The 27404-nt window shown below is 45.9% G+C and overlaps 4 protein-coding genes across 5 annotated transcripts; 2 read left to right on the forward strand and 2 right to left on the reverse strand.

Annotated features, from left to right (window-relative positions):
• Positions 1-531: 531 nt before the first annotated feature.
• On the reverse strand, positions 532-14162 carry ttc7b (tetratricopeptide repeat domain 7B). Its single transcript, XM_068752317.1, has 23 exons — positions 14042-14162; positions 12831-12985; positions 12587-12662; positions 12402-12494; positions 11751-11914; positions 11203-11324; positions 10878-10956; positions 10106-10281; positions 9933-9996; positions 9697-9834; positions 9337-9525; positions 9080-9197; positions 8626-8683; positions 8117-8189; positions 7758-7918; positions 7556-7672; positions 6632-6729; positions 5992-6267; positions 4951-5001; positions 3267-3407; positions 2179-2381; positions 1461-1534; positions 532-1382 (listed from the first exon to the last, which is right to left on the reverse strand). Exons 1-23 carry the CDS (start codon positions 14160-14162, stop codon positions 1235-1237), a joined length of 2895 nt encoding a protein of 964 aa, XP_068608418.1. The 3' UTR covers positions 532-1234.
• Positions 14163-14467: 305 nt separating this feature from the next.
• fam177a1 (family with sequence similarity 177 member A1) lies at positions 14468-17417 on the forward strand. Its single transcript, XM_068751713.1, has 5 exons — positions 14468-14571; positions 15013-15198; positions 15741-15807; positions 15955-16052; positions 16127-17417. The coding sequence occupies exons 1-5, from the start codon at positions 14503-14505 to the stop codon at positions 16340-16342; spliced, it is 636 nt and encodes a 211-aa protein (XP_068607814.1). The 5' UTR covers positions 14468-14502; the 3' UTR covers positions 16343-17417.
• A 130-nt stretch (positions 17418-17547) lies between these two features.
• Positions 17548-21986, reverse strand: ppp2r3c (protein phosphatase 2, regulatory subunit B'', gamma). Its single transcript, XM_068751712.1, has 13 exons — positions 21865-21986; positions 21585-21709; positions 21335-21439; positions 20485-20597; positions 20158-20255; positions 19991-20061; positions 19741-19873; positions 19602-19657; positions 19435-19510; positions 19051-19187; positions 18700-18837; positions 18513-18572; positions 17548-18345 (listed from the first exon to the last, which is right to left on the reverse strand). Exons 1-13 carry the CDS (start codon positions 21926-21928, stop codon positions 18151-18153), a joined length of 1371 nt encoding a protein of 456 aa, XP_068607813.1. The 5' UTR covers positions 21929-21986; the 3' UTR covers positions 17548-18150.
• A 635-nt stretch (positions 21987-22621) lies between these two features.
• prorp (protein only RNase P catalytic subunit) lies at positions 22622-26432 on the forward strand. 2 transcript variants are annotated; one of them, XM_068751903.1, is made up of 10 exons: positions 22622-22984; positions 23071-23225; positions 23410-23644; positions 23728-24029; positions 24646-24693; positions 24796-24928; positions 25326-25436; positions 25694-25842; positions 25983-26172; positions 26257-26432. In XM_068751903.1, exons 1-10 carry the CDS (start codon positions 22622-22624, stop codon positions 26383-26385), a joined length of 1815 nt encoding a protein of 604 aa, XP_068608004.1. In that variant the 3' UTR covers positions 26386-26432. The 2 variants fall into 2 exon arrangements, with proteins under 2 accessions (XP_068608004.1, XP_068608005.1); XM_068751904.1 differs by lacking the exon at positions 24646-24693 and having other exon boundaries at positions 22865-23006; positions 23087-23225.
• The last annotated feature ends 972 nt before the right edge of the window (positions 26433-27404 follow it).

Raw genomic sequence — 27404 nt, forward strand, 5'->3', positions numbered from 1 at the left:
TACTTCAGTCTGCAGATGAGGTGTTGCTAGGCAACAGAGCCAGGCACAGGGCGGGTAGATGGTGAAAGAGGGAGGAGAAAGCTGTGGGAGTTTGAGAGAAGTGACAATAGAACCCAGAAGGTAGAGAGATTTAAAGATCTTAAATCCTACGAACTCTAAAGTACATTCTGCGGAATCGAACGTTGGCGTCCTGCATTTCACCAGCTAATAATAAAGCCACCCAAGATTTATGAGGCGGTTGCGTCACTTCATATCGCTTCCTATCATAAAGCGTAGCTGACCATTATCCCAGAATCCCAAACACAATCGCCGTGGTTACGTAACTGTCTCGAGTGTATTAATATCTATTAGTGAGCTGCCACTCCAGCATCCACAGTCCTGGTTCTGGGTTTCACCCACATAAATATTTCAGTTCTTTGCTCTCTGAAAGGCACAGAGAGCAAGTGTGAGTGTGTAAGAGAGACAAACTATCCTACTGTAGAGCCAATGTTATATTAGTCCTATGCAATAACTTCATAACATAACACGTGGTCTAAAGCAATCATCAGCGATAAAATATATTTTATTCCTGGTTTGAATATGAAACGCTAATCAAAACAATAACAAAGGGATGTCAGGTCTCTGGAGAAATCAGCCTTTAAGCTTCAGGAAATGTGTTATTTGAAATTCAGCATTTATAGAGAGTGCTGAGTCATTAATTATCAATAAATTTGATTTGCATCTGTCAATTTAGTAAAGTACACAAATTAAATGGAAAAACCCCAGCCCCTTCCAGGGTATTGTGTGTATATAATACACTATACAAGTACTCATCGATTCCTCCGTCAGCTGTAGCTAATGCTACGAGAGTAACAGTAATATTTGGCTTATAAAGCAAATAAATTATTAAATCAATGAAACGGATTCAATTCCCTGAAATCGTGTGTCAAACTGAAGTGCGTGAAAGAAAATCTAATATTTTTGTGCATTAAGAAGATGTAAACAATTATGAACGCTAGCAATGGCAAAGTAGGATCCTAAACCCGGACCAACCAAACACAAACATGCGCAGGAAACACGTTGGCACATAGTCGGGGGAACATGCACAGCCGAAAGGCACAGAAAGTGCAAAAACGACCTCTCACACTGTCAGGCGTCACAGCCACAGCAAGGCATTGTGGGAAGTGTTTACTATGTTCATCTGAGGGCGCAGCTGCGCTACAGTTCTGAGGGCGTCGCCGTGACGACGTTCGTCTCATAGCGCTCTGGGTATGATGGTGAAGGGCAGGATGGGGCTGCTGGCCTCCAGCTCCAAGGCGGTGAGGAAACACTCGGTGGCGGCGGCAGCGTTTCCCTGAGCCTCCAGGACTTCACCCAGGCTGTTCCACACATCGTGAGCCGTGCTGAAGGAAGGGAAGAGCGGCCTTCAGGTTGTAGGGAGTGTTTCTAAATATCACACACACACACACACACACACACACCTGTTGACCTGCACGGCGTCCCTCAGGACCTTCTCAGACAGACTGTAGCGCTGCAGCTGGTGAAGAATCAGACCCTGAGAAGAACAAAAGGTGAAGAACATCTTAAGGTTTGTGATGGAGGTACAGCATTCTACTAAACGCAGAGACACTTTTATGGCAGCAATGAAAGCCCACTTTAACATCGCTAGTTTTGCATGTCAGAGGAATGAGCTACATTCTTTATTATAAGTAATATCCCTCCTCTGCTACGAAGCATCCTGGACAAAGATGAGAGTAATTATTCCCTGTAACGAGTTGAAAAAGCCTAAAATATTCCGTTTTTTAAATGAAAAAAAGACGAGCAGTATCTGATGACAGTATTTTAAATATACAGCTAACGGCTGAAATTATTCCGGTGAATTTTGAGATTACTGTCTGAAGCGTCTACTCTATATACGGTACTGTGCGTGTTGTTGTTTCTGTGGCGTTCCACCACGTTTGCCTCTTGCTTACGTACATTCGTGGGCTCTTGTAAGCTATAATGGGGCTGGCCCTCGATAGGGGGAAACGTTAAACAGATTCACAGCGCAGAGCTCCGAGGAGGAGGTAGTACGGAACCAAATAGGGAGATGCTGCTCCTTCCCTTTGATTACAGGAAGCTCAAGCCCTCTGGCATAACGGACACAACAGAGCTCTGCTACTTTCTCAGACGGAGGAACATCCGGCGCGTTCGCTTTACCAGTCTCTGCATGGTCTTGACGTGCGTCGGGTTGATCGACAGGGCCTCTTCGTACCAGCGTTTGGCCTCATCCGTGTTTCCCCTGAGCTCAGCTATCTGGCCCCTCATGTACAGCACATTATGGGATGTGGGGAACAGGTTGGCGGCTTCCTGCGTGCAGGCCGAGGCCTCGGCAGGCTTCGACATGCCGGCGTACACCTCGGCTGAAGGAGTGGAAGGATTGCAAGCGTCAGTGAAAGCTTATTTGGTATTTTAACAACCGTCGACACATTTCTGCATCAGTGAGCGAAACGTTTTTAGTATCCGAGTCGCCCTAATGCGTTCTGTGTGTTGCTGATGAAGACGGGCGGAGACGAGGAAAGAGAGAGACGAAGGAAATGAGTTTGGAGCGTCCCATGAGTGGATGATTATATTAGCCGAGTCGCCATGCTGGAAATGACCACCTCTGACAGGAAGCAGCTGGACAGATGAACAGGAGCACAAACAACGTGTCTGTGCGTGTGTGTGTGTGCGTGTGTGTGTGTGTGTGTGAGCGCTGAAAGCAACCGCTTATGCGTACTGTTCAGTCTTACAACATGTTGCTGCTGTAGAACCGATCAGGGCTCCAAAGGAAGTCTGATCCAATGAACTGATGCCGACAGACTCACTACAGGCGCCCATTAACCCCAAAAGATGTTCTCCGTGCTTTTGTAACTTCCAGGCTGGATTACTGCGATTCATCACCGTCTATTAAACATCTTCAGCTGATCCAGAACGCAGCAGCTCGTGTTCTGACGGGAACCAGACTGAGAGAACACATTTCTGTTCTGGCGTCTCTGCATTGGCTTCCTGTTAGAGCACAGATTGAATATAAAATCCTTCTGCTCACTTTTAAAGCCCTCAACAGCCGGGCCCCTCCTTATCTTACAGAGCTCATTATCCCATATTGCCCCACTAGAACCCCAAAATGCTGGCCTGCTCTTGGTTCCAAAAAGATAAAAGGAAGAGACGTAAAAAAGGTGGAGGACTTCAGGTACCTTTTAAAATTGGCAAAGATAAAAGGCCAGTCCATTTGTCTGCTTGATGCCTGTACTGTGGGATGTGCTCACCTGCATGTAGCCAGATCTGGGCCAGGGTCATCCAGGGGTGCAGGGGTCCCTGCTTGGGGGCGCTGCTCTGCAGGGACGAGGCCACCTCAGAGAGAGCCTGCTCTACGCGACTGGCTGCTATTGATGTCGCATGAACTGAACCTGGTGGGAGAAAGGCAAACCGTTAAAAACGTCCTCCCCCTGCAGGTATTGGCCTCCTCCTTCAGCGGCCATGTTGCACAACGCAGGGTCCTAACTCAACCAAACACAACAGCAGGTCTGAGATCTGGAGTGTTTGCTTGGTGTAGAAGGTTCTCGGCCAAACATCGGCGCTGCGTCGTCCTCCTACACTAAACCCTTTAATCAGATCACACCATTCCACACGCTGCAGCACACAGTGTTATGTTCCTACTCCCCACGTTAAAGTGAATTAGTGTCTGCAACACCACACAAATCTGCACTCTGCTGATAAGCCATGGGAAGAGGACAGTGGATTCTTCCAGGGAGGCTGAATGGCCACAACACGGGAACGCAAGGAGCACACTACAGCTCGAGGACACTCCAGTCATGTCCTTCAAGTGTCACAAAGATATTTATTTGTTTCATTTTTAATTTTTATAAGAGATGCCGCCGAGCCTGAGAACTCCCTGCATTTTGTTCGAATTTAAAACAAACATCGACAAGCGACATTTCAGTTGTATTCAAAGTTTGGCTTTTACTGTCGAAAACATTTGGGAGCTATTTATTTTTAAAATGTTTAATTTAGCTTTTTCATAAACAGATGCTTGAAGGCATTTAAACAAATGTAAGCGTTGGAGTTCGTATTATTCTAAGTTTTGAGGACAATATTTCTAAATTTTACTGCAAATGAATATCGGCTTCAAATATCGGTCATCGGCCATAAAACAAAACAAAACAAAACAAAACAAAACATAAAACACTGCAGTTGCTTGTGCCTGAAACGTGGACGAATCACACACATGCACTAAAGCTGCACACTGAATTAAAGGAATACTTTGACTTTAAAATGCCACTAATCAATACCGGTTAGTGGGTCTTCGTGGGTCTGTCCCCCTCCCCGCCGCAGCAGGACGTTGGACGGTCTAATTTTTGTACATGATGTTTGTTCACGCGTTAAAATCAATCCAGGGAAACCAACTAAATGCTGTAAAAAGATGCTCAGAGGTGAAAATACTGACAGCTTTTAAACATTACCAATACAGTATCGGAACAATTACTCTCTTGTGATTTATTCCTTTTTAATTAGTGGAAAATAATATACAATGGTTTTACTGTGCAGCTATATTCCAGACGTTTAACGCGACAAGCAGGAAGCTCCCTCTCCTTCCTGTATCATTTTCTCTCCTTCTGTTTCACTGAAAAGAAACTGTGCCGATCGTTCTCCTACCAGAAAGCCTTTCAAAAGATGTCTAACCAAATCCACCCGTTTGCTCAATACTTTCTTTGATGGATTATTAATGATGTAGAAGCACAACAATATTTTGGAGAGAGTCGTCGTATTCCTTTAATTGTATAGTCGCTACTACCTTAAAGCTACTACTGACTGAAGAGGCCACAGGATGTGTGTACACACTTCCTTGTACATATATTAGAACCGTGTCAGGGGAACGAGGGTCAACAGGGGCAGGAGGGTGAGCAATGGATGGAAAAAGGAGGATCAGATGGAGGTTAGATGTCTACTTACAAACAGAAAACATGGAGGAAAAACCAAGAGTGTTAGCGTCCTGAAGGCCGCCTTGAAGAAATGAAGGGATGGGGGGAAAAAAAAACCCAGAAAAGGGGATTGTTAATGAATAATAGAGAGGAAGAGACAAAGAATAAATATCGAAATCATCAAAGTAGAAAAAAAGGCTTGTCATATTTCAGGCCAGCCTTTTAAAGCAATCTGTAGAAGTATAGGAAGTAGAGGCTTATCGTTCTGTGACTTATAACTCCTTTCAATTTGCTTTACAATGAGGAGCAGGTCAAAGTTGCACAGTACTGAAAATGTGATGGACTCAAGTTAAAATCATGCACTAGAGAAAAACGATGGCGAGATGTGTAGATAACGAAAGGTTGAAAGTGGGAAATTAATGTCGGTTCAAATAAAGAAACGTAGGAGAGAAAGACGGAGGACGTGAAACAAAAACAAGAAACGAACGTGTTGAGAAAACCAGAAAAAGTACAGAAACAGTGAAGCTCTATTACATAAAAAACAACAACTGTAAGAGCCGATGCGTGGCGATCTCATAGCTCCACCCACTAAGTTCCATGTGATCTTGGCTATAGCAACGGCCAGAGTGTTTCAGGCATCATCGTGCATCAGAAAACTGAGGGACAGTGAAGAACATCCAGAACTCTGAGGGTTAGTCTGCATCTTAAGGACCGGTCAGCTTTAGGGTCATTGTTCCTGTTAAATCAGTGATGAGAAAATTCCCAAATGACTTTATTCTCTATACTAATGATTTGAATTATATTAAATTGTTATTCTGCTCCTGCTGGCTTGGCGTGTTAACTCAAAAGCAAAACAGTCAGACAGGATGTTAACAAATGCTTTCCTAGTAAAATAATTAATATTATTATTCTGCTGCAAGCGGATTCATATTTATATACACACCGTTTGAATAGTGCTCCAGAATGAACAACAACATTGGGAGTCATCTCATTACTCATCACAGAAGTTAATCATTCTCATTTCCTTTTAGGTCACCCTTGAAAACATGCTCCAAGCAAACGGGCAGATTACAATTGGACAGCTGGCGAAGGGTGATATTGTTGCAAAACGACTGACTCCTGGTCTTGCTGGGTGCAGGAGGAGGAGGAGGAGGAGGAGGAGGAGGGAGGATGGAAGGGCTTTTGGGTGTGGGAAAAGGTGGAGGCTGGAGGATGAAGATGGGAGAAGAAGGGGGGAACAGTGGTGAAGATAGTGGGGAGGGCAGAGGGGAGGAGAAGGTAGAAATGGTGGATGGGGAAGAAGGGGAGATCAGTTCAGAGCCAGAGTGAGAAGAGGAGGAACCGGACACTAAAAAAAGGGGGGGGAACAGAAAGGAGTGAAATTAATCAAGGACTTTAAAGAAGGCAAGAATGACAGTAATCACTCGTTCCCGATGCGAATACACCGAGATTGAATACTTATTCAATTCTATTAGGTGTCAAGTTTATGGCATAAAATGAACTCAACATGTATATAAAAAAAAGAACGATCTCTAAAACGATGAGGGAATTCTTCTTCTGCAGACGGGCCGGTCAAATCTCACACGGCCCCTTTTCAGAATCACATTTTCATTGACAATTTTGACTTTCCTGAAACAAAAGCGCCATCGGGGGTTTCACCAGGAGGTCCCTCGGGCCGCTGGACGGGAGGTTTAAGGAGTGCGTGCGAGTACCGGTTTCAGGGTCGCTGAAGTCGGGCAGCGTCATGGCGTTGAGCTGTCGTCTGTCCGCGACCGCTCTGTCCAGCAGGCTGCTGCCACGGCCGGAATCACTGCAACAAACACTCCGACTCAGACGGCGTGCACGCCGGAATCACTGCAACAAACACTCCGACTCAGACGGCGTGCACGCCGGAATCACTGCAACAAACACTCCGACTCAGACGGCGTGCACGCCGGAATCACTGCAACAAACACTCCCGACTCAGACGGCGTGCACGCCAGAATCACTGCAACAAACACTCCGACTCAGGCGGCGTGCACGCCGGAATCGCTGCAACAAACACTCCGACTCAGACGGCGTGCACGCCGGAATCACTGCAACAAACACTCCGACTCAGGCGGCGTGCACGCCGGAATCACTGCAACAAACACTCCGACTCAGGCGGCGTGCACGCCGGAATCACTGCAACAAACACTCCGACTCAGGCGGCGTGCACACGGAGACGAAGCTGATGTTCCTGTTCATTAAGTGAGTCAAACCTGATGTTTCATTTACGGAAAAAGACTTTCAATGTAAACCAGATATGCTTTAAGACATGACTAATAGACAAAGATAATAATCTTGTAGTAAAACGTGGTGTGTTTTGATTACAAAGGTAATTCCATGCTTTCAGTTTGGTTAAATAAGAACGAACACTACTACTGTAGTTTCGGGCACTGGCAAAGCTACGTTAGCTCCTGCAAGAACTAGCAGTTAACTTTAATTGTCAACTTCATAAAACTGTCATTGTTCACAGACATCTTCAGACTTTCCTTTTTCCTGGTAACACACATTTCCTCACAACCGATTTAAACAAAGACGTCCTCGCTAGTTTGAATGAGTTAAACCAAAACAAACGGCTCTGACGTTTGCATTTGAGGAACGCGCGCGTGTACCTGGGGTTGGTAAGGTTGTAAAAGCTCTTCCAAATCTGTAGCATGTGTTTGCAGGTGAGCAGCGCCTCCTCTGGTCCCCTGCACATGGACTCCAGCTTCACCTTTGTGTAGAGCAGACTGCAGGGGGCGCACGCACACAAGATGAGCACACACCGTAAATAATACCACCCACAAAGGTTCTGCCGTTGTACGCGAGTCATACTTGAAGTTCTCCGGGTACTCAGACAGCGCCATCTCCATAATATTGAGGGCGTCGTGGTAGTGCTTCTGAGCGGAGAGAAGCAGGGCCAGCAGATGCAGGGAGTGGACGTCGTCCCCTTGAAGCTGCAACGCCTGCCGAACGTAACCGAGAGCCTCGGGGATCTACAAACGCACAAACGCACATTTACGGATTCAAAAATCAACTCCCATTCACTTTGACCTTTCATGGTTTGTGTATAAAGATACAATCTAGAACCTTTCGGTGACGACGAGGGGACCGAGCTGCTCGGTGGAGGTCTGTGCCCTCCCAGTGCTTTTCTAGTTTATACATGTGGTGTTTTTACTCTGTAATTAAGTCACCTGTCTGGAGACAGCCAGCTGCAGTGCCAAGTAGAAGGCTGCTAGATGGTCAGTCGGAGACAGACTCTGTGCTCTACAGAGAGAAAGAGATTGTGTGTCCCAGAAATGCAGACTCAAATGATTAATGAGATTAAACTTGAAAACGTTCCTGCAGGGAAAGCAGGTGGTCATAATCGGGCATGCAGTAAATCAAATATTTGGACAGTCAGAAATCAGAACGCCATCAATGAGCAGAATGACTGAATATAAAGCAGGAAATTGCAGCCTTTCATCAATGCGATAAATTATTCAGATGCATCCGGCGCACTCTCTGCATTCTAACATGCAGGCTTCATCGCAATCAGCAGCAGGAATAGCAAGCGTGTAGCTATGGCACCCCTTTATCACAGACTATATCGGGCCAATAAAGGAACACGTTCAAGGCGGTTTTCATTTTGTTACACGGCAGTGACTCGATCATTCTGAGGGCGTAAACAAGAAACCGGAGCGCAGCGTGGCTCAGCCCCAACCTCTGGAAGGCTCCCAAAGCTTTCCTTTGGTACTCCTCCTGTGTGCTTCGCAAGGATGCTAAAGAGACAGAGAAGACGGGGGGGGGGGTCACGGATTTATTGGAAATCTTCATGTGTGTAAACGCAGAAAACACTGGATGTATGCTTGTTTCTGTATCTTCTACAGATGTGACTTTAATTCCCATCCTAACCCTGAACTCCTCAACATCGATATCGTGACAGATCTTGTTTTAAAGTAAGACAATCTGACAAATATGTTCATGTGTGTACCGTAAGTACACGTCTTCTCTTATTTTAACGTTTTAGTTCATCTATTATTATTTTCTCACTAGTGTCTACCTAAATACTCTCAGACGATGTTTTGTTCTGATAAAAATGGAAATTAGCAAGACATCCTTTGCTGTAAGAAATGTAGAGAGAATACACACACACACACACACACACACACACCTACCATCAGTGGCTTTGAGGCTGAAAACCAACCCGATGGCCAGATGGCCCTTGGCTCTGAACTCGGCTGCTTTCTCTTCCATGTCAACCACCATCTTTGCGAAGCACTCGCCCTCATCCAGCTGGACGAGCACCAGAGAGAACAGAGAGGTCAACTCGGAGGACTTTACTTATTCGCGAGACTTCAGCTCCAGAAAAGCTGACAAAATGATTCTAAGCGACCATCTGCCCTTTACTTGATATCCAGGGGGCGGCGCTCACCCAGTGCAGCGGTCCTATACACAGCTTGACAGCCAGCAGTGGGATGGTGGGGTCGTCAGGCTTGAGACGAATGCACTCCTTGAGGACTTTAACGGCCCTCGCCGATTTCCCAGCAGCCATCAGTGAAAGGGCGAGCTGGTACCACAAATGGAACTCCTCAAAGGCGAACTTCATGGCTCTCTCCAGACACTGGTGAAATCAGGAGTGGGACGCGTTCCATTAATGTCACGAGAACACTCGCGGGTTTCATCTAGTCGCACAGCCATCGGACAGACCGTAATGTAGCGTTGAACTCTGGGAAATGAATGCAAAACGCAGAACTAAAAGGGCTACGCCCTTCAGCGTGGCTTTCTTACTCGCCTCTGACAGCATCTCGTACTGCCCCCTCCTGCCCAGGGCAATGGTCAGCAGGTCGTACACGACCGAGGCAGACTGGAGGCTGATGATGCGATCATTGTCGTGTTCAGGAATCCTGCTCAGGACGGCGTCACGGTTCGCCTGAAACGCGCAAACACAGACGCAGACGTGGTGCCGTGTCAAGGTTTCCTCACGCTCAGAGAGGATGGGGACATGTTGGTCAGAGGTTTGCGTCCTACCATGGACTCACTGATGAGCAGCAGCAGTAAAGCTTCTTCTGTGTTCTCCTGGGGGCAAAACAGGCTGAGAGAGAAAAACCAAAATCAGAAACATGGAGCTAGGTAGGGGCAAGAGGAAATTAGAAAAGATGGAGGACAGAGTTTTGATGAAGGAGTCAACTGGCGGTAGTTACTTCTCTCCAGAGTACACTCGTGGGCGTCGGCTTAGGCTGTAGTTCTTGCTGTGAGAGTGTCCGTGTCGTGTGGGGTCATCCAATGGTGACAATGTGGGCGGGTCTTCCAAAGGAGACCAATAACTCTGTTGACACATTCCTCTGAGCAAGATCTCTGCAAGCTGCCTGGCTATGGTCTAAACACACACACACACACACACACACACACACACAAGACACTCAGGAACAACACAACAGCAATCTGTTTCCTTCAAACCTACAAACTATTTATTATTAAATAATTATCACTGGGCTGACTGTAATGTGGATTTTTCTGTGATCACATACAAGCAAAAATGAGGAAGAAATGACATTTTAAAAATGAAGAATTTCACATTTTGTAAGAATTGCTGATAAGATTTAAAAGATTGATGATGCTGAGAATGTAATGTAAGCACCGAGCTTAGTTAAAGACTAATGGAAACGCAGATTCCTCCAAAAGATATATATATATATATATACATGTATCTCTGTTTAATTGCACAGAAAAATTTCAAAATAAGGAAATTGAAGAAAACTATTTTGAGATGCACACGTATGTCAGAGGGAAAGACAAGGGTAACCCCAAGGAAAGTGGCAGGGGCGTGAAAACCCAAAGCGTTAACGTTTGGAGCTGAATGCCAGCTCCAGTCCTCTGAGGGAGTCGCCCTGTGAGAAGCCTGAACGCAGCCTGAACGCAGCCTGAACGCAGCCTGAACGCAGCCTGAACGCAGCCTCCCGAGTCACTCCTCACCATGCGCAGGCTCTGGGTTGTTCTGTTCTCAACGGCCCGAAGAATCTCTCGAAACCGGCCCACGCCTCTCGTCAGGTTGCTATAGCGACATCGTGAAGTAGCATCAACATTCACAGGTCTGCACTTTGACAGTTTACGTATAAAACTTCAGACAAGCTGAGGTCATTTAGCACAGAAAGAGATTTCATGTATTAATGTGAGGCGATGTTAGAAAGGCAATTTATATAAATAAACAAACAATAAACTAAGAATGTTACGTTTTTATTGTGTTTGATAAGGATAAGCTTAACTACCTTTCCCTCCTCCACCTGTTTCCCTCTCTTACCCATTCTTGAAATGGATTACGTGGGCTCTTTGCAGACCCGTCTCCAGGAAGTAGCCCAGCTCCATGTCCTGCGCTGCTGGACCTGGCTTTGGGCTGCGGTTTGGAATACTCGCTGACAACGCCTGATGAAAAAGATATATTGGGATAGAGGTGAGGGGGGGGGGTGCAAATAAGGTTTTTCATGAAAAGCCCATAACCTCCATGATCACGGCACATTTTTTGATCCGCAGGAAAATATTTTTTGCTAGTCCGTTAATCAAACTATCTATTTTAAAGGATGTTTCGGGATCATGTTCTGTTTTATTCAGTCGTAAATTAATATGCCTCTAATTCCATTCCATCTCCCTGTAAATGGAGGGATGTCTCAAATTAATTACCCCCCCCCCCCAGTTGGTTGTCATGGATTAGTCAAGCAAACACACTTGGCAGATTATTCATCCGAACATTCCGAAACTCATGCATGTGCGAGAGGTTTGGCGAGTGAAGCCATTAAGACAAGAAGACTCGAGATCACAGCGCACAGAAACTACATCGGTGTAACTATATACCTTCTCTGCCTCCTGCAAGTAAAGCAGAGAAATATCTCCAGACTTTTCATAGCAGGTGATTATTTCCTGCTCCCGGTCTGCTTTGTTCCTATTGGGTGATGGAGACCCAGCGTTCTCAATGGACAGCGAAGGAGAGGCAGCTGGGACCTTCTCCAGACAGAGTCCTGAAGGCAGAGGGAGAGACAGAATATAAACACAGACTGACAAAACCCAGGATTCACTTAGAAGTGTATGGTATTTGTTTAGTCTAACTATTTCAGTATATTAATTCAATACTTTTGTTAGAGTTATTGAGTGGTATAGTTTTAACAATTATTTTTTCCTACCATGTTCTGCTGTGAGCTAAAAATATAACAATTAATGGACTACTCATTAAAATCTAATACATCAAGACACGATAATAGAAAAGACATGATACATTTACATGTTATAATAATCCTATATTTTGATACTGAATTTAAATATGGATACGCAAACCAAAGACGAGTGACTGCATTTAATCATTTTGTATAGCAGTCCATCCCAGGCCATTGATCGGCTCTGCTGTGACACCATGTGGAGTAATGCGGTAGTGCAGGCGGCAGAGCCGGCTGGGCTGATGGTCGCTAGGAGTTACAGAGTCATGAAATAATGACTGAGGCGTGTTTGTACCTTTAGTAGCGTACGCCTCAGCTATCATAGACAGTCTGTACACAGGAGCTCCCACTAGCTGCATGTCATCCAGGTTCACCCTGCTGTAGTGACCTGTTAATGCAGCAAGTATATACTCATTCATATATTGATGATTGCTTATAAGCTAAGCAGACCCTAAATATAAGCATGAGTGCGCAGCTTACCTAGAGCGTCTCCATATTCTCCCTCCACATAGCAGAGTTTGGCCATCAACACGCTGGCTTCCTGGAGGTAATCGGCCTGAATGAAGTACAAATACACTTTCTTTTTAAATAAATATTTTTGTGTATTTCAGGAGCTTGTATAAACCACATTGTAATGCTACTAAAATATAGGTCAACAGAATTATACAACAAACCCCTTTTTATTCTAAAATAAATAACATTTTTACTCTCCAGCAAATATCACCTTCAGGTTTCCTCTGTCGAGAGCAGCAGTGAGGTGTTTCCTGACCTCGACCAGTTTGGGTCGCGGCCCTCTGGGACTGGCTCCCTGCTTGATGGGGTTCTCCTTCAAGTAAGTCTGAAGCTTGCATTCCCCGAGCAACAGCTCCCCAAGGTCATCTGTGCACACACACACACACACACACACACACACACACACACACACACACACACACACACAGGTCTCTACCAATTTAAAAGTCTTGCGGTAAATGAATAGTCTAATTTGGATATTTCTGCACGTTTCACCACATTGGGTTTCAATGTAATCTGAGATTTATCTATGAATAACTGATTATGTGCATCGTGTAATTAGGATTAGCAGCGTTTTTAATCTAATGACAGAGTTCACTTCAAGGATTCTCCTGTAGGTCATCTTATAATAAAGCAGCGCTTCTGCTTAACACATACCAGCCCTTATACACGCTTCCAAATCTTCTGACTGTGTATCACAGGTTGGAAATGAGTGGTAAAACGTTGGGATTGTTACCAGGAACAGATTATTACATTTTGGTCATGATCCAGAAGAGATCCTGGATTCTGGATCGGTTTGAAATATTCGGTAACGTTGCACTCAATGGAGATTCAAAATTTGTTCCTCAATATCTCGGTTGATTATTTACCAATGTCTATGGAATTTAAAACAATCACGTAGGGTGGGAACCTCTATCTCACCACGGAATGTCATCCAGATCGGACCCAGAATGACCATATTAAATATTAAAATTGAAAACCCCTTTTACAGATTCAAAAAATCGGACAATATATGAATTCAAAATTCACAACATCACAATGTTTACATATATAATTTTCTTCTAATGACAACATTAATATCAAGAAAGCATTCAAATGCAACACGTGTAAATATCTCAAAGGTTTCATGTTACGTTTGGAGTATTTGCTGCTAAATGTCTGTTGTTAAAAGGATCTCTCAATGATGTGTAGCGCTGTTAGCATCCAGCATGTAGCATGTAGCAATCAAGCAGCAGCACAGCTAACCCAAGTGAAGCTAGCTGAGATGCGAGTCAAACCTTGACCTCTGCTAGCTAACGGGCTCTAGCTAGAACTCAGCGCTGAAAGCCTATCAGCAGCGGCTGCCGATGTCAGGAAAGTACCGAGGACTCGGTGCGGCCAGGAGGCCGAGCCGACGGGAACGAACGGGGAAACACTTCGTACCGTTTGAAATGAGCTTCGCGGAGAGCTGCCGGACCAGCTCGGGTATCTTGTCCCATTGGCTCTCCGACCGGCACCGCTCGATCTCGGTCTCCAGTCGGGAACCAGACTTCCTCGCTGTCATCTTGGCGAGTGCAATCGGCTGGACCAAAACACAAGAGAGGAAGAGGATCCTTCCGGTTGGCATTAGGGATACAGCTTCCGCCACAACTTTCGAAATAAAGCTTGAAGGGCTGAAGGGTTGAAGGGTTATATTCAATAAAGATTGAATATAACAATCTAATTATCAAGACCACGTAAAAAGATGATCAAATTTATAACAATCTAATTAAGCAAATTAAATTGGGACCTGATTACAACGTACTGTGTCACCTCGGTACTTTTATTCTGAAAAGAAAACAGGAAGTGCACTTTGAAAACACGAACAAAGACGGTCAACGAAGAAGAAAGACGGGAATATTAAAATGACAAGTTTTCCATTATACGTAACGAATGTCAACATTTCTCTGGGACAAACTATAGAAATGGATAAGGTGAGTTTGTGCGGGACAATTTTTACATCTTTTGTGTTTTATAACGATTATTCGAATAGTTTACAGGTTAATCGAGATTTACTTCCCTAGCTAAGGAGCTAACAGTCAACAAATAAGTGGGAGAAGTAATGTTAAAGTAATGAACGTGCCACTCCTTTGTCAAAGAAACCTTTCTAACCTCCATGTTAAATGGCACAAACAATTCAGCTACATACAAACTACTTTAAAACGTACTTTTCTCGTGTCTTGTGAGGGTTTTATATGCTACCAGACTTTCAATGGCACAACAAACTGTCTTCTCAGCAAGTTTACGTCTTGTTTCCCAACATGTTATCATTTATAGAACACATAAACATGAATAACATGTATTTTTCTTTTACTAATCCCACTGACGGTAACGTGTGCATGTGTTATCTGATTTAAAAATAACCATCCTACCAGAGTCTCGGCGTGGGGGAGGACTGTGATGGTGTGGAAATGGAAGACTTCTCACGGAGACAGGTGCGGGACAAGGTCCCCCGCAGGACCATCTTCTTCGCCAGTGGAGAGACCATGGAGGAGTACAGCACCGATGAGGAGGAGGAGGAAGAGAAGTCCGCGAAGAGAGACGTCATGACTTTAGATTCGGTAACGGAAACACTGTTCATCGATTCCCCAAACCTTTCCGGGCGCCGGTACGAGTTCGACCTGAGACATGGAGCATATCGGGGCGGCCCTCTCTGGCCTTGGGAGGGAGAGACCGCTTCAGTTTCAGGTTATGAAAGGACATGGGGTTCGAAATATAAGCCCACGTCTTCCAAATGTCCGTGCACCTGCTGTTCTAGGTCTTATAGAGCATTTGAGTGTTTGTACCGGTGTTGACACATTTATACTCTCACAAAGGCACTAAAGTAAAAACGATAAAAAGCAACCGAAGCTTAAGGTAACCTCAGTTCAGATCTCGTGTTATTGTTTCGACAGAAGAGCAGAATGTCTGCTAGAATGGTGATATTCCTTATCGCCATTCAGACCCAGATTCTAATGGAATCTCATAATGTTTTAGAAATAATCTTATCTGTTTCCTCTCTGGTTCCATCACAGATCTAATTGTTATGCCTCTCTCTCTCTCTCTCTCTCTCTCTCTCTCTCTCTCTCTCTCTCTCTCTCTCTCTCTCTCTCGTGTATTTCAGTCCAAACTGACTTGGGGTCCATATGTATGGTTCCAAATGTGGAGAATGGCTACATCTACCGTCTCAGGTAAGGTCGTGTACGTCCATAGTGGGCCAGAACCATGTTTTACATGAATGCATCACAAAGATTTACTGCTCATTAATTTTTGTTTGGTTGTTTTCATTGTCTTCAAGTGTAAAAATCATCCCCATTGATTCTGTGTGGTTTCTGCAGTCTGCGATTACATGGGCGAGAAACTGGCCTCTCTGTTCGGCATCACGACTCCGAAGTACCAGTACGCCATCGATGAGTATTACCGTATGAAGAAAGAGGTAGGGCACGTCCGTTGTGTAAATGGGGAAGAAGGTGCGTGAACTAATAAATTCTGTTCAAAATTCTCCTGCAGGAGGAGGAGGAGGAAGAGGAGAACCGTCTGGCTGAGGCGGCGGAGCGTCAGTTTGCGGAGCAGCAGGGAGGTGAGCAGGAGGATCAACATCCTGCCGCTGTAGCGCAGCCAGAGGCCGGCGGAGCGACGTTCGTAAACATCAGCATCGATGTAGAACCCGAGTGTCATTTCAGCCCCCCGGATGCCAACAGAGTGCCTTCCTCCCTCCCCTCCTGAAAACTGGCACTCGAGAAAAAAACACTAACGTTTCCGTCAGCTCACAAAACTCGGTTTAGTTTACCGCGTAGATTTATAGTATTGTTATTTTTCTAGGTTATTTAATAAAAAGCGATCTTTATACAGAGTGCAGGGAAAAATGAAAGGGCTGTGGAAATGGCTGCACCGGCCTGACCTGTGAATCCGTACCATCCATACCGAGATGATTGAAACATGATCAGATCACTTTAAATCGAGGTGAGAAAGTAAATAAATGCTAGATTTTGATCACGTTGAGAAATAGATTTGAACCTCAGTTTCCTCATGAATTATGAATGCACGCCGGCATCAGACATGGATCAGTGATGTCGTCCTGAACAATGAGCTAATTTAATAGATTTATTGTGGTAGCACAAGTTCTGTGGCTCTCTCGGAAAATGTGACATTCAAAATGTTTGGAGATTAAATAAATCTAGTTGTCCTACAGTTCCAATCGGCTTTTATCTCCGTAGTGAATTCTACAATGCAGCTCTGCCCTCAGTCCCCTCAATCCCTGCATACCTGGATAAACACCTTCAAAGATTTAGTGACACCCACAGCCACAACACTAGAGGGAGCGCAAACAACAACCTGATTACCCCCTCCTATAGGACCAACATGGGTAAATCATCTTTTTACAATACTGCCCCGCAAGGGTGGAACTGTTTGACTCCCGCCCTCAAAACATGCACCTCTTTGGCCTCCTTCAAAACGGCCCCAAAAATACACCTTCCAGGGGGGCAGAAACGGTGTTAGTCATCACGACTCTCTCCGGATCAACCCCCCCCCCTTTTTCTGTCCACCTACGTTGCACATACTATGTGCATTTTTAATCTATTGTTATTTTGCATCTGTGGAGTAATTTATTTTTATTGGTATTGTTACATGTCGATGATTTATGTACGAAGGACTTTCAACGGAAACCAGACTGCAAGGGCTATTTTGAAATTCTCCTCTTAGACAGGATGTTTGACTGTACTTTTACTGTAATACATGCTACTGTTTGATTGTACTTGTCCTCTAACATTCTATCTAATAAATATATTCATCATCATCATCAGGCTAAGCTGCCGTAAACCTCTTCGTGTTCATCTGCTACTAGGATTGTTGTAGGATAAACTAATGGATAAATACATCGTCTCTTTAATTTATTAAAGACCTGAATTTTTTCTACCGCAAACAGCCAACTAGAATGCGAAGGGGAAAAAACACAATTTTCTTTCTTGTGAGAAATTGTGTGATTTCATTTTATCCCAATCTCTCTCTCTCTAGATATATATATAAGTTATTCTCCACTCTGCACTCTTAACCCGAGGTACTTCAAGTCCTTCTTTACGTTTATTCCTTGTAACTTCCAATATTCATCATCTCCGATCAGAAATATCTAAATCTTAAACTGAAATTGTCCACTCTGTTAGCCAGCTAATATAATGCTTGGCAGGTGGGTTCGATGACGTCGGTGCAAATACAAAAGCATTAATTATTGCTGGTTTGAATTTCACAGCCAATAAGTCGTTTCTAGAATATTCACATTTGAACTTTAACCTCAAACCCTTTTGATTTCAGCTTGCACTAAGAAAAGTTAAACATTCAAAAATGTCCACAAAAGGAATGAATAGGAATCATTGATTTAAACAGAATCAATGACTAAAAACAACGGAGCCGTTCATTTAACTTGTCCATTTGTCTTGGGTTTTTTTTAGAATGTAGGCTTTCATCTCAGATGGAGCCGAGTCACCAGAAAGAGTCCGTTTCTCGTCAGCCAGATGTCGGGCACCGCCTATAAACCTTCAGGTGTCATCAATGTCGTGTATGTTGCTGCCGTCGCTCTCGCTGGCGACCAGCACTTCTCTGTTCTCATAAGTCCAGAAGCCGTTGAGGTCGATCAGGATGCTGGTCACGGTATCACCCTGGCAACTGTTCACCAGATCTTGGAGAGTGATCCTGCAGGGGTCTTTCGGCTTCACCATGTCGAAGATCTCGTCCTGAGGAGACACAGAGCAACGATGAGAGCATTTCCTCAGCTTGATTAAACATTGCGTAGTCCAAAAGCAGCGGAAACTAATCTGCTATATCAAATGTCCATTAGAGGCTCCATTTAAACGGGGAGCAGCGCTGACATCACTACATTTCTGTGTGTGTGCGTGCATACCTTAACATCCTGGAAGGACACAGGCTCCTGTCCGTGAACTTTAATCTGCTCCTGAATGGCCTGAAGAACAAAGTCACATGACACGCAGTCAGTCCCCTTTTCGCGTTTGACATTACCGGATACACAGACATGCAGCTGAGCTGTTGCATCACGTGACACTAGTGTGTTTGCGCGAGAGACGCGATACCCTGAAGAAGTAGTTGAGGGAGAAAACGTTGAGGTATCCTTGATTCTCCATGTCCAGAAGTTTAAAAATATACTGCAGTGCCGCTGGCTCCTTCCTGTTTTCCAAGGCCAACACGAAGTCGAGATACGTCTTGTAGTCCTGACAGAGAAGACAGACACAGTTATTTACACGTCACGGGGCGGTCTGACGTTGTGCATAAAAGAGAAGATCAGAGTCTAAACATTTAACAGACTGACAGGAAGTCAACGTTTGATGTCTGCAGGATGCTGTGTGCGGTGCAGCCATGTCAACGAGACCGAATGATGAATCTGAGAACATCCAGTAGCGCCGAGTGTCTGATGAAGATTGTACCATTTCTCCATCGTACGTGAGACACTCCTGGAACACTCTGTCCAGGAAGACGGACGTGAGCGTCGCCGTGCCGTAGCGTGAAAGCTCCTCTTTGTTCAACATGCCGTTGTGGTCCTTGTCCAGGTTTAGGTACTGGCCTAAAAAAGAAAAAATCAGATTAAAAACAATCAGTTTCCACGACAACCGCTGCTCAAAGGCCTTCTGGACATGCAGTATAGGCTAAAGCTGGTCACGACCCTAGCAGACCTGCTAAGCAAACTGCTCCAATACTGTAATATATTGTACACGTGTACTGAGATTATGTTACATCCCCAGAGTACAGAGTATATTGGAATCTTATGCAGAGCGACGCCGGGAGACTCGGCCATGCAGACGTTTTCTCACCGTAGACTCGGAGAGCAGAAGGAGCGGAGAACCAGTTGGACTCCTGACTCTCTTTGGACAGCTCCTCATCCCTCAGCTGGGGGGGGGGCAAGGTGAGAGAGAGGAGGACTGTGTGGTGAGTTGAATTAAAAACACTTGAGCGCTGCGAGCAAAGAAAACAACTATACCTCCAACAAATCATCTAGAAAGCTGCAGGCCAAAATATCCTGGATTTTAATCTTTCCTAAAAAAAAAAAAAAAACGTTTACAAGCGTTACTTTTAAGACGGTTCCTGAAGGCATTCATTTACACTACCGTCCGTCTCACCTGTCCGGAGCGGGTCGAGGAAGAAGAAGAACTTGCGGACTGCGGTGCAGACGTAGAAGGAGTAGAAGGACTTCTCCAGGCCGTCGAGCTGAGGCAGAGTCGGGATCAGCTCCAGGATGTAGTTCTCCAGATCCTTCAAAGAGCGACGAGTCGCAGCTTTTCAGATGGTTTTTTTTTTTTAAATTTTTTCCAGTTCTACCACAAGTCGTCGCGTATTTTCTGATGTTCAACTGAGGTCTGAAAGGTTTACCGACTCCCTGAGGTATCCCTGTCCTGCAACATCATACAGGCTCAGCCCAATCCGGGTCTGATGCAGCCACACTGGACAGAGAAAGCAGAAGAGAGACAATGTGTTCACCTGCGCTGATGAATCCAGGTAGGCGAGCGCGGTTTGTGGAAACGACGGAGGTCACAGACCTTTCCTCATGACGTAGTTAAAGAACTGCATGATGGAAATCCTGCCGAACGGGTCGTTGTGGAGCAGCTTGGCGTAAACTCTGGCTGTGAAGAACTTCCTGAGAGAACAGAGATAGAAGCTTTACCAACTACTGCAGTCTCAGAATGAGTCAACCTCTGAATTAGGATTAGGATTAGAAATGAGGCAATGAGAGGGACAGTGAAGGTCAGAGAGACTCGGATGGTTTGGACATGTCCAGAGGAGAGACGGGGACTATATCGGTAGAAGGATGCTGAGGATGGAGCTGCAACAAGAATAAAAGATGGTTTCTACTTCTTGCTACACACTTGGATTTGGGCCCGGCCTTCTCTCCGACCTCCAGGTACGCCTCGTAGCTGATCATCGCCTCCTCGCCGCTCAGCGGAGGCACCTGGTGCTTATCAAGCAGGAACCACAGGTTCTACAGAACGACGGAGACAGAGGTGAGCAGAGACACGGGCAGAGACACGAGCAGAGACAGGAGCAGAGACACGAGCAGAGACAGGAGCAGAGACACGAGCAGAGACACGAGCAGAGACACAAGCAGAGACACGAGCAGAGACAGGAGCAGAGACACGAGCAGAGACACGGGCAGAGACAGGAGCAGAGACAGGAGCAGAGACACGAGCAGAGACAGGAGCAGAGACACGAGCAGAGACAGGAGCAGAGACACGAGCAGAGACACGAGCAGAGACACGAGCAGAGACAGGAGCAGAGACAGGAGCAGAGACAGGAGCAGAGACACGAGCAGAGACAGGAGCAGAGACAGGAGCAGAGACAGGAACAGAGACAGGAGCAGAGACAGGAGCAGAGACAGGAGCAGAGACACGAGCAGAGACACGAGCAGAGACACGAGCAGAGACACGAGCAGAGACACGAGCAGAGACAGGAGCAGAGACACGAGCAGAGACAGGAGCAGAGACACGAGCAGAGACAGGAGCAGAGACAGGAGCAGAGACAGGAGCAGAGACACGAGCAGAGACAGGAGCAGAGACAGGAGCAGAGACAGGAGCAGAGACACGAGCAGAGACACGAGCAGAGACACGAGCAGAGACACGAGCAGAGACAGGAGCAGAGACAGGAGCAGAGACAGGAGCAGAGACACGAGCAGAGACACGAGCAGAGACACGAGCAGAGACAGGAGCAGAGACACTTTACCTGCAGCTCCTCGTTGTCCAGCAGCTCTCTGCTCTTCCTCTGGAGAAACACAGCTCTGGATTCTTCCCTTAGCTTTTGAAGTAGTACTTCATCTTCTGCCGGTAGCTACAGTACACAGAATATAATCATCATAGTATCCATCGGTAATAACACTATGGACTACCAGTCCAGGAATACTTCAACTAAACTATCATGTACTGCTGAAAAACTGCATGACCACGGATTCTACTGCGTGTGGAGTACTTTCTACCTTGTAGTAGAACCTGGGGATGTTCTGGTAGGACTTGTCTCGGTCGCCTCCTCCCTTCCACTCGGAGTAATATTTGGAGAACAGCTCAGTTTCTTCTGCTTTCATTTCCTCATCGCTTCTCGTATCTGTACGGCAACATGGAGCAAAAACGATCTGGGATCAGTAAAAAAATCGTAGAAATGCAAACAAAGGTAAACAACTTTCAGTGGATAAGATACTTCCGGATTATAAAGTGGCTAACGCTATCCGGGATGTAAGGCTAGTTCCAATGTTTCCTCACCCTTTCCGGAGTTTTCTAACCTCCTTTTCAAAATGTCCGACCAGTGAGGCTGTTCTTCAGACATACCTGCTTAAAAAATTAATAGATATTTCAGCGGTACAACCTTTCTAGCTCAAAAACTGGCCCAAGTACGCAAACTAGCCAAACGGCGCTACGTGAAAAGTACGCGCGAAAGATGATTCTGCTTCCGGTGTAAATTTCTTACTTTCAAACTAAAGGTTCTGTGAAGTTGGTTAAAACACAACCTAAGATTATAAGTAAATACTGTATCTCAGTTATTAACATCAGAAACTCATTAAAATTAAATATTGATCGAACAGTTATCACCGCAAAAAACGCCAGTCCGAAATCCTGCTTCAGAAATCAAACATCTTATTCCGGTTCTGACCGGACGCAGCTCACAAAGTCGCGCTGCTGTCGAATGCCGATGACGTCAGAGGTGTGCGACGGAAATAATGCGGCGGACAGACGTGTGTATGTAAGAAGTTAAATGGGTAACGCTGCTTTCACTTATGAGACGTGCTAGTTGCATTTGAAGGATTAGAATACCCCGTAGATCAAACAGTAAAAGTAAAAAGCAGGAACAGAATGGTTAGATCGAGAACTTATTGCTTTCAGTGTGTCATTGATTCGCTAATGTCGTTCGGAGTTTCGTTTTTCAGACAATAAGTGCCCCGACATTTTTTTCAATAATAAAAAATAATAAATTCTAAATCTGATTTAAATTCTCACAAACTCAGAAGTAAAATTTCCCAGCATGGGCCCCAGATCGATGCTGATAGTCAGACTATGCCAGAAAGCCTGGAAGCCTTTCCTACTCCCATGTTCAGGATTAGAAGCTTCTGTGGGCCGATCCTTCCTGCCTCCGGTGTCAGCAGCCTTTATGTGCACCAGAAACCATTTAGGTCGCAGAGATAACGGTGGACACAAAGATACCCCCATCAGATTCAGGAAGGAGAACGATTCATGGGTTGATGCAGCCGATGGAAGCGGGAAGCGCCCCACTCCACCAAAGAGGCCTTCCTTCTCCAACTCCGTGTTTGCCGCCGGGACGTCGAAAAGGACGGCACAGAGGATGAGCAGCAGACAAGCTCTGACCGCCCAGGAGGAAGAGGCCGAGGCGAGGCCACCCAGAAGAGCAGGTAGGAAACGAAGCAGTCCGCAAACGCGTCGTGTTTTTTTTGGATTTGGTTTCCTTCACTGAAGCAGGAACGTTTCACAGAGACGCTGCAGCCTCCCGACCGGCCGCTGTCGCCTGCGGAGTGGAAGGAGCTGTGGGAGTCTCGGGAAGATCTCGAATTCCTTGCCTTCCGAATGATGAAGGAGTTGTGCGCCTCTGGGGCCGAGCTGGATGTCGTCAAGTGAGAGGGTGGCCTCTGGAACTTTGAAAATATTTTTGTTGTGACCCAATTTTCCTCCAACAAGAATAGTTTCATTTATATTTTACATTTCTGTTCCACTTGTGTTTTGTTTTTTTGGTTAAAATAACTGTATTTCAAACTACAAACGTCAACGAATGAATTGGACTGTCCCATTTTGTCACAGATCTCTGCTGTCGTTTGTCGCCATGGAAACGGGGACCCTGTCTTATAAGCTGCTACTGCACTACCTGAACCTGTGTGTCAAACGCGGACACCACGAAGAAGTCTTTGATGTGTATGAGATTATGCAGAAGGGGTTCCCTACTCTGGAGATGAGCGCCGCCACCCTCTTCATCAGGGCCTTCTGTCAGACGGCGAGGTGGAGGGAGGCGATCGGCATCCTGCAAGACATCAAGAAGGTGAACCTCATCTTTCAGAGAACATCTAAAAGGAGCCGCAGGAGATGACGGCCCTAATCGATTTCCGTTTACATCCCAAGCAGGTCCTCATCCCAAAATCGGCCTCTTATCACGATATCATCTCGGCGGCGATGGCAAACGGTGACGTAAGCACCGCCTGGGCCCTCTACGACGAGGTGTTTGAAAAGGGGCTGAACCCAGAAGGTGCCTGGCCAGCTCTGTTTCAGGCAGTGGCGGAGACGGAGGCGGAGAAGGCGACGGAAGCCGAGTCCGTGTCCGAGTCCGAGCACAACGAGAAGCTGCTGGACGTTCTGCTTTACATGAGGAGCAACCAGATCTACCCGAAACGCCGCCCAGCCGGCAACATCAAAGCCTGGTTTGAGAGGTGCGACGATGCGTGGATGCACATTTTTGCCATCTTCTAAGTCACGAGTCAAACTCTTTTATTATGTTGTCATTTGAATAAAAACATTTATAAGCATAAACCCCGGTTAGATAGTGCTGTAATAGTTATGTGGTTTAAAAAGTGTTGCCTCTTAAACCACACTGTCACTAACTTATACATTTGGAGCCGCAATTATTGCTGTGTTCTAATATTTAGTACTTATATCTGGTTATAAAACTATAAATGCTAATGCTAGCGGTATTGGTATCAGTGTTGAGGGTCCAGGCTCTGCAGCACCACAGACAGAAGGACAAACAGAGGGAGAGAGAGCACAAGACTACAGGGAAGAGAGAGAGATTACTGACATATTTATAACATGAATAATCAGATAGAGAGGGAGGAGCCCAGTGTGTCATAGGAGGCTATGCTACCAGTGCTGGTCTATGACAGCGTATTGATTATTGTATCGATTAACTATAAGCTTTGTTAAAAAGGAAAGTCTTTAGTCTCCTCTTGAACGCAGCGCCGGCGTCCGTCTCAGGAACCGAATCAGCTTCTGTTCCCTTGTTTGAGGCTGACATGATCTCATCCCCTTCTCTTGTTCTGTTCTCATTAGCCTCACAGAGCAGAAATGGACAGGGGAATGGACCCATGTCACCTCAGAGTAATACCACAACCGTACTCCAACAAGCATCTTAAGAGCATTCATATTGTGTACAAAGCCAACACGAGGTCTTCTGTTTGCGTGTCATTTATGTGTGTTTAGTGGTTTGTGTGGCTGTTGTGGGTCCGAGTTAGAATCCATCCATCTGACGGATGAGGAGTACCAACAGCTGAAATACAGAGTGATGACCGACATCATCGAGGGGCAAGATGTTTTCACAAAGACCACACCTAAGGTACACACACGCACACACACACACACACACACACACACACACACACACACACACACACACACACACGAACGACAGAGTATCCAAAGCTTGTGAATGAAATGATTCAAATGCTAAAACCAGAGGACAAAGCATTCATGCTATTATAATTGGTAATAACAGATTATTTTCTAGTTATTTTGTGATATTAAATTGTGGTAATTACTTAATATCACAAAATAAATCCTCTAGCCCTGTTCCCTGGCAGCTCCTATCCAACCTGGTTTCTCCAGAACCTTCTGGTGACGATCCAAAACGTCTACCGCACTGCAGCAACTCCACAACGATGTTTTCATCACCCTCATGTCTTCATCTCCGTCTCTATTCGTTTGCCTTTTTACCCGTCTGTGCATCTGTCCAGGAATTGGAGAAATTCAAGAGATTCGTGAAGGAGAAGCCCCCTTTTGACATTGTCCTTGATGGACTAAACATAGGAAACACCAACGCCAAGATAACACAGCCATCGAAGGAGGTACAAAAACACACCGTTGCTTCTTCATTATTGGTCGATATTGATATTGGACATGGATAGTAGTAATTAGTCATCTGAGTTTTTAACAGTCCTGTCTTGTTGGTAAATATAAAACGCATCTAATTTTTTTTTTGAATGTGTTGAATTAAAAAAGACACACAAAAACGTCCTGTTGGTTAACTGCTATGTTATAATAAGTATTTAAATTTACCGTACTCCACTCCTCACGGCATGGTGGTGTCTGTGTTTATTTTTAGTTGTTGACAGTCGTGTCAGAGCTGGAGCGTCTGGGCCGGACGATCCTGGTGCTGGGGAGGAAACACATGCTGCACTGCTCCAGGAACTGGGACCGGCACCACATTGAGCTTATAAGGCAGAAAGCTCATTGCTTCTTCACCGAGAACATGCGAGTACTGACGACGAAGGAAACTCTACTGAAGATTCCTCACCGGACATTCTGCTCGGCGGAGGTCGGCGCGCTCCGAGTGCTTTTCTAGCTTCATGAATTGAATAGTGTGTGTGTGTGTGTGTGTGTGTGTCTTCTAGTTCGGAGGACGACCCCTTCTTGCTGTACGCCACGTTGAATTCGGGGAACCGCTGCCAGTTTGTCAGCAGAGACCTGATGAGGGATCACAAAGCATGTCTGCCGAAAGAGGCCCGGCAGCTCTTCTTCAAGTGGCAGCGGGGCCACCAGCTCGTAGCTAGCCAATACAGAGCCGGAGGCGTGCGGTTCCTGGTGAGCCACAGGAGGCGCCGGCGGGTGCGAGGGGAAGGTCAGAGGAGGAAGCGTTTTAAGTTAACCGTGCGTTTCTGTGTTCAGAACATTCCCGTCTTCGACACCATCGTCCAGACGACTGCGAGCTCGTGGCACATCCCCTACGACGACTCCGATGTCAGAAAGGACCACGAAGTGCCGCAGCGATGGTTATGCCTCACCAAAACTCACTGACTCTGCACAATTCACGTGTTAACGATGACTTCATAATAAATGTTCTATAACACAAAACCGTGTCCCGCATGTTTAACATTGAAGAATGGCACAAGAGAAAATGAAAGCTCTTATTTTGACAGGCCGCATCCAGAATTGATGCACTCGTCTCACTTTCTTTTCCGGCTTCAGTTTAGTTTAAACTTTATGAAAATCCCCTGAAACAAGAAAAGGTAAATAAAGGATCAGCACTTCCCCGTGCGACTGGTACACAAACCATTCCGGTTCAAATTGTAAATTCCTGATCACACGCCCCCTCCCCCTCCCCCCCCAGCCGTCTCCACAAATGCCCCGCAGGCGTCCGCTGTTAAATACGAGTGCTTTAATTTAACTGGACTGTTTCGCTACCCTCGCATACACGACCTGCTCCGACTGCACACATTCACAGCTCCCATAAAACACGACATCTTCGTATGCACAGCATTTACAATATACAGCAGAGCCGCTGCAGGTACGTCTGTGGACCGTTTCCGTAAATGATTCGCAGCGTCCACAGAAGAAGAAGAAGTCCTCTTCTCGTCCCGCGATGGGTCACGCATGCTCATCTCAGCTCTCATCAGCCTCGTTGGTTCAATCGGCCATCGGTCTGTTTGATCCGCCGCCGCCGCACCGTTTCGTCCGCTTCGCACGGACCTTCTTGCAGGAAGCGGCGGACGCGCCGAGCCATTTCTCTTCTTTCCAGTCGCCTCTGGAACTTCTCGTCGCCGTCGCTCTTCGGCTGCTAATGTCCATTCCACTGGATGTCATCGTAGCCGACCTACGCGCAGGACAGAGGAACGGTCATCCACAAACCGCCAAACGGCGCGTACAGCAGAAGCCCCGCGGAGCGCACCTCATCGTCAGACTCCTCCTCCTCATCCTCCTCCTCTTCCTCGCCGTCGTCCGACTCGCTGTCGGGCAGCTCCCTCAGGTCGGGTTCGGTCAGGGAGAAGAGTTCTTTCCTGATGTCGTCGTCGTCCCGGCCGTAGGTGAGGTGGTAG

Source organism: Brachionichthys hirsutus, chromosome 18 (genome assembly GCF_040956055.1).
Source record: "Brachionichthys hirsutus isolate HB-005 chromosome 18, CSIRO-AGI_Bhir_v1, whole genome shotgun sequence".
Taxonomy (NCBI): Eukaryota; Metazoa; Chordata; class Actinopteri; order Lophiiformes; family Brachionichthyidae; genus Brachionichthys; species Brachionichthys hirsutus.

Coding starts and splice junctions, on each gene's coding strand:
- ttc7b (XM_068752317.1), bottom strand. CDS start 14,162: ATGACAGCGAGGAAGTCTGGTTCCCGACTGGAGACCGAGATCGAGCGG. Junction 7,919..8,116: donor AGCTGGCTGTCTCCAGACAG/GTGACTTAATTA, acceptor GTGCGTTTGTAG/ATCCCCGAGGCTCTCGGTTA. Junction 3,408..4,950: donor TTCCTCCATGTTTTCTGTTT/GTAAGTAGACAT, acceptor TTCTCCCACCAG/GTTCAGTTCATGCGACATCA.
- fam177a1 (XM_068751713.1), top strand. CDS start 14,503: ATGACAAGTTTTCCATTATACGTAACGAATGTCAACATTTCTCTGGGA. Junction 14,572..15,012: donor AAACTATAGAAATGGATAAG/GTGAGTTTGTGC, acceptor CCATCCTACCAG/AGTCTCGGCGTGGGGGAGGA. Junction 15,199..15,740: donor ACGTCATGACTTTAGATTCG/GTAACGGAAACA, acceptor CGTGTATTTCAG/TCCAAACTGACTTGGGGTCC.
- ppp2r3c (XM_068751712.1), bottom strand. CDS start 21,928: ATGTCTGAAGAACAGCCTCACTGGTCGGACATTTTGAAAAGGAGGTTA. Junction 19,658..19,740: donor CCTCGACCCGCTCCGGACAG/GTGAGACGGACG, acceptor TTTTTTTTTTAG/GAAAGATTAAAATCCAGGAT. Junction 19,188..19,434: donor TTCTGCTCTCCGAGTCTACG/GTGAGAAAACGT, acceptor TTTCTTTTTTAG/GCCAGTACCTAAACCTGGAC.
- prorp (XM_068751903.1), top strand. CDS start 22,622: ATGGGCCCCAGATCGATGCTGATAGTCAGACTATGCCAGAAAGCCTGG. Junction 24,694..24,795: donor TGGACCCATGTCACCTCAGA/GTAATACCACAA, acceptor ATGTGTGTTTAG/TGGTTTGTGTGGCTGTTGTG. Junction 25,843..25,982: donor TGCTTCTTCACCGAGAACAT/GCGAGTACTGAC, acceptor TGTGTCTTCTAG/TTCGGAGGACGACCCCTTCT.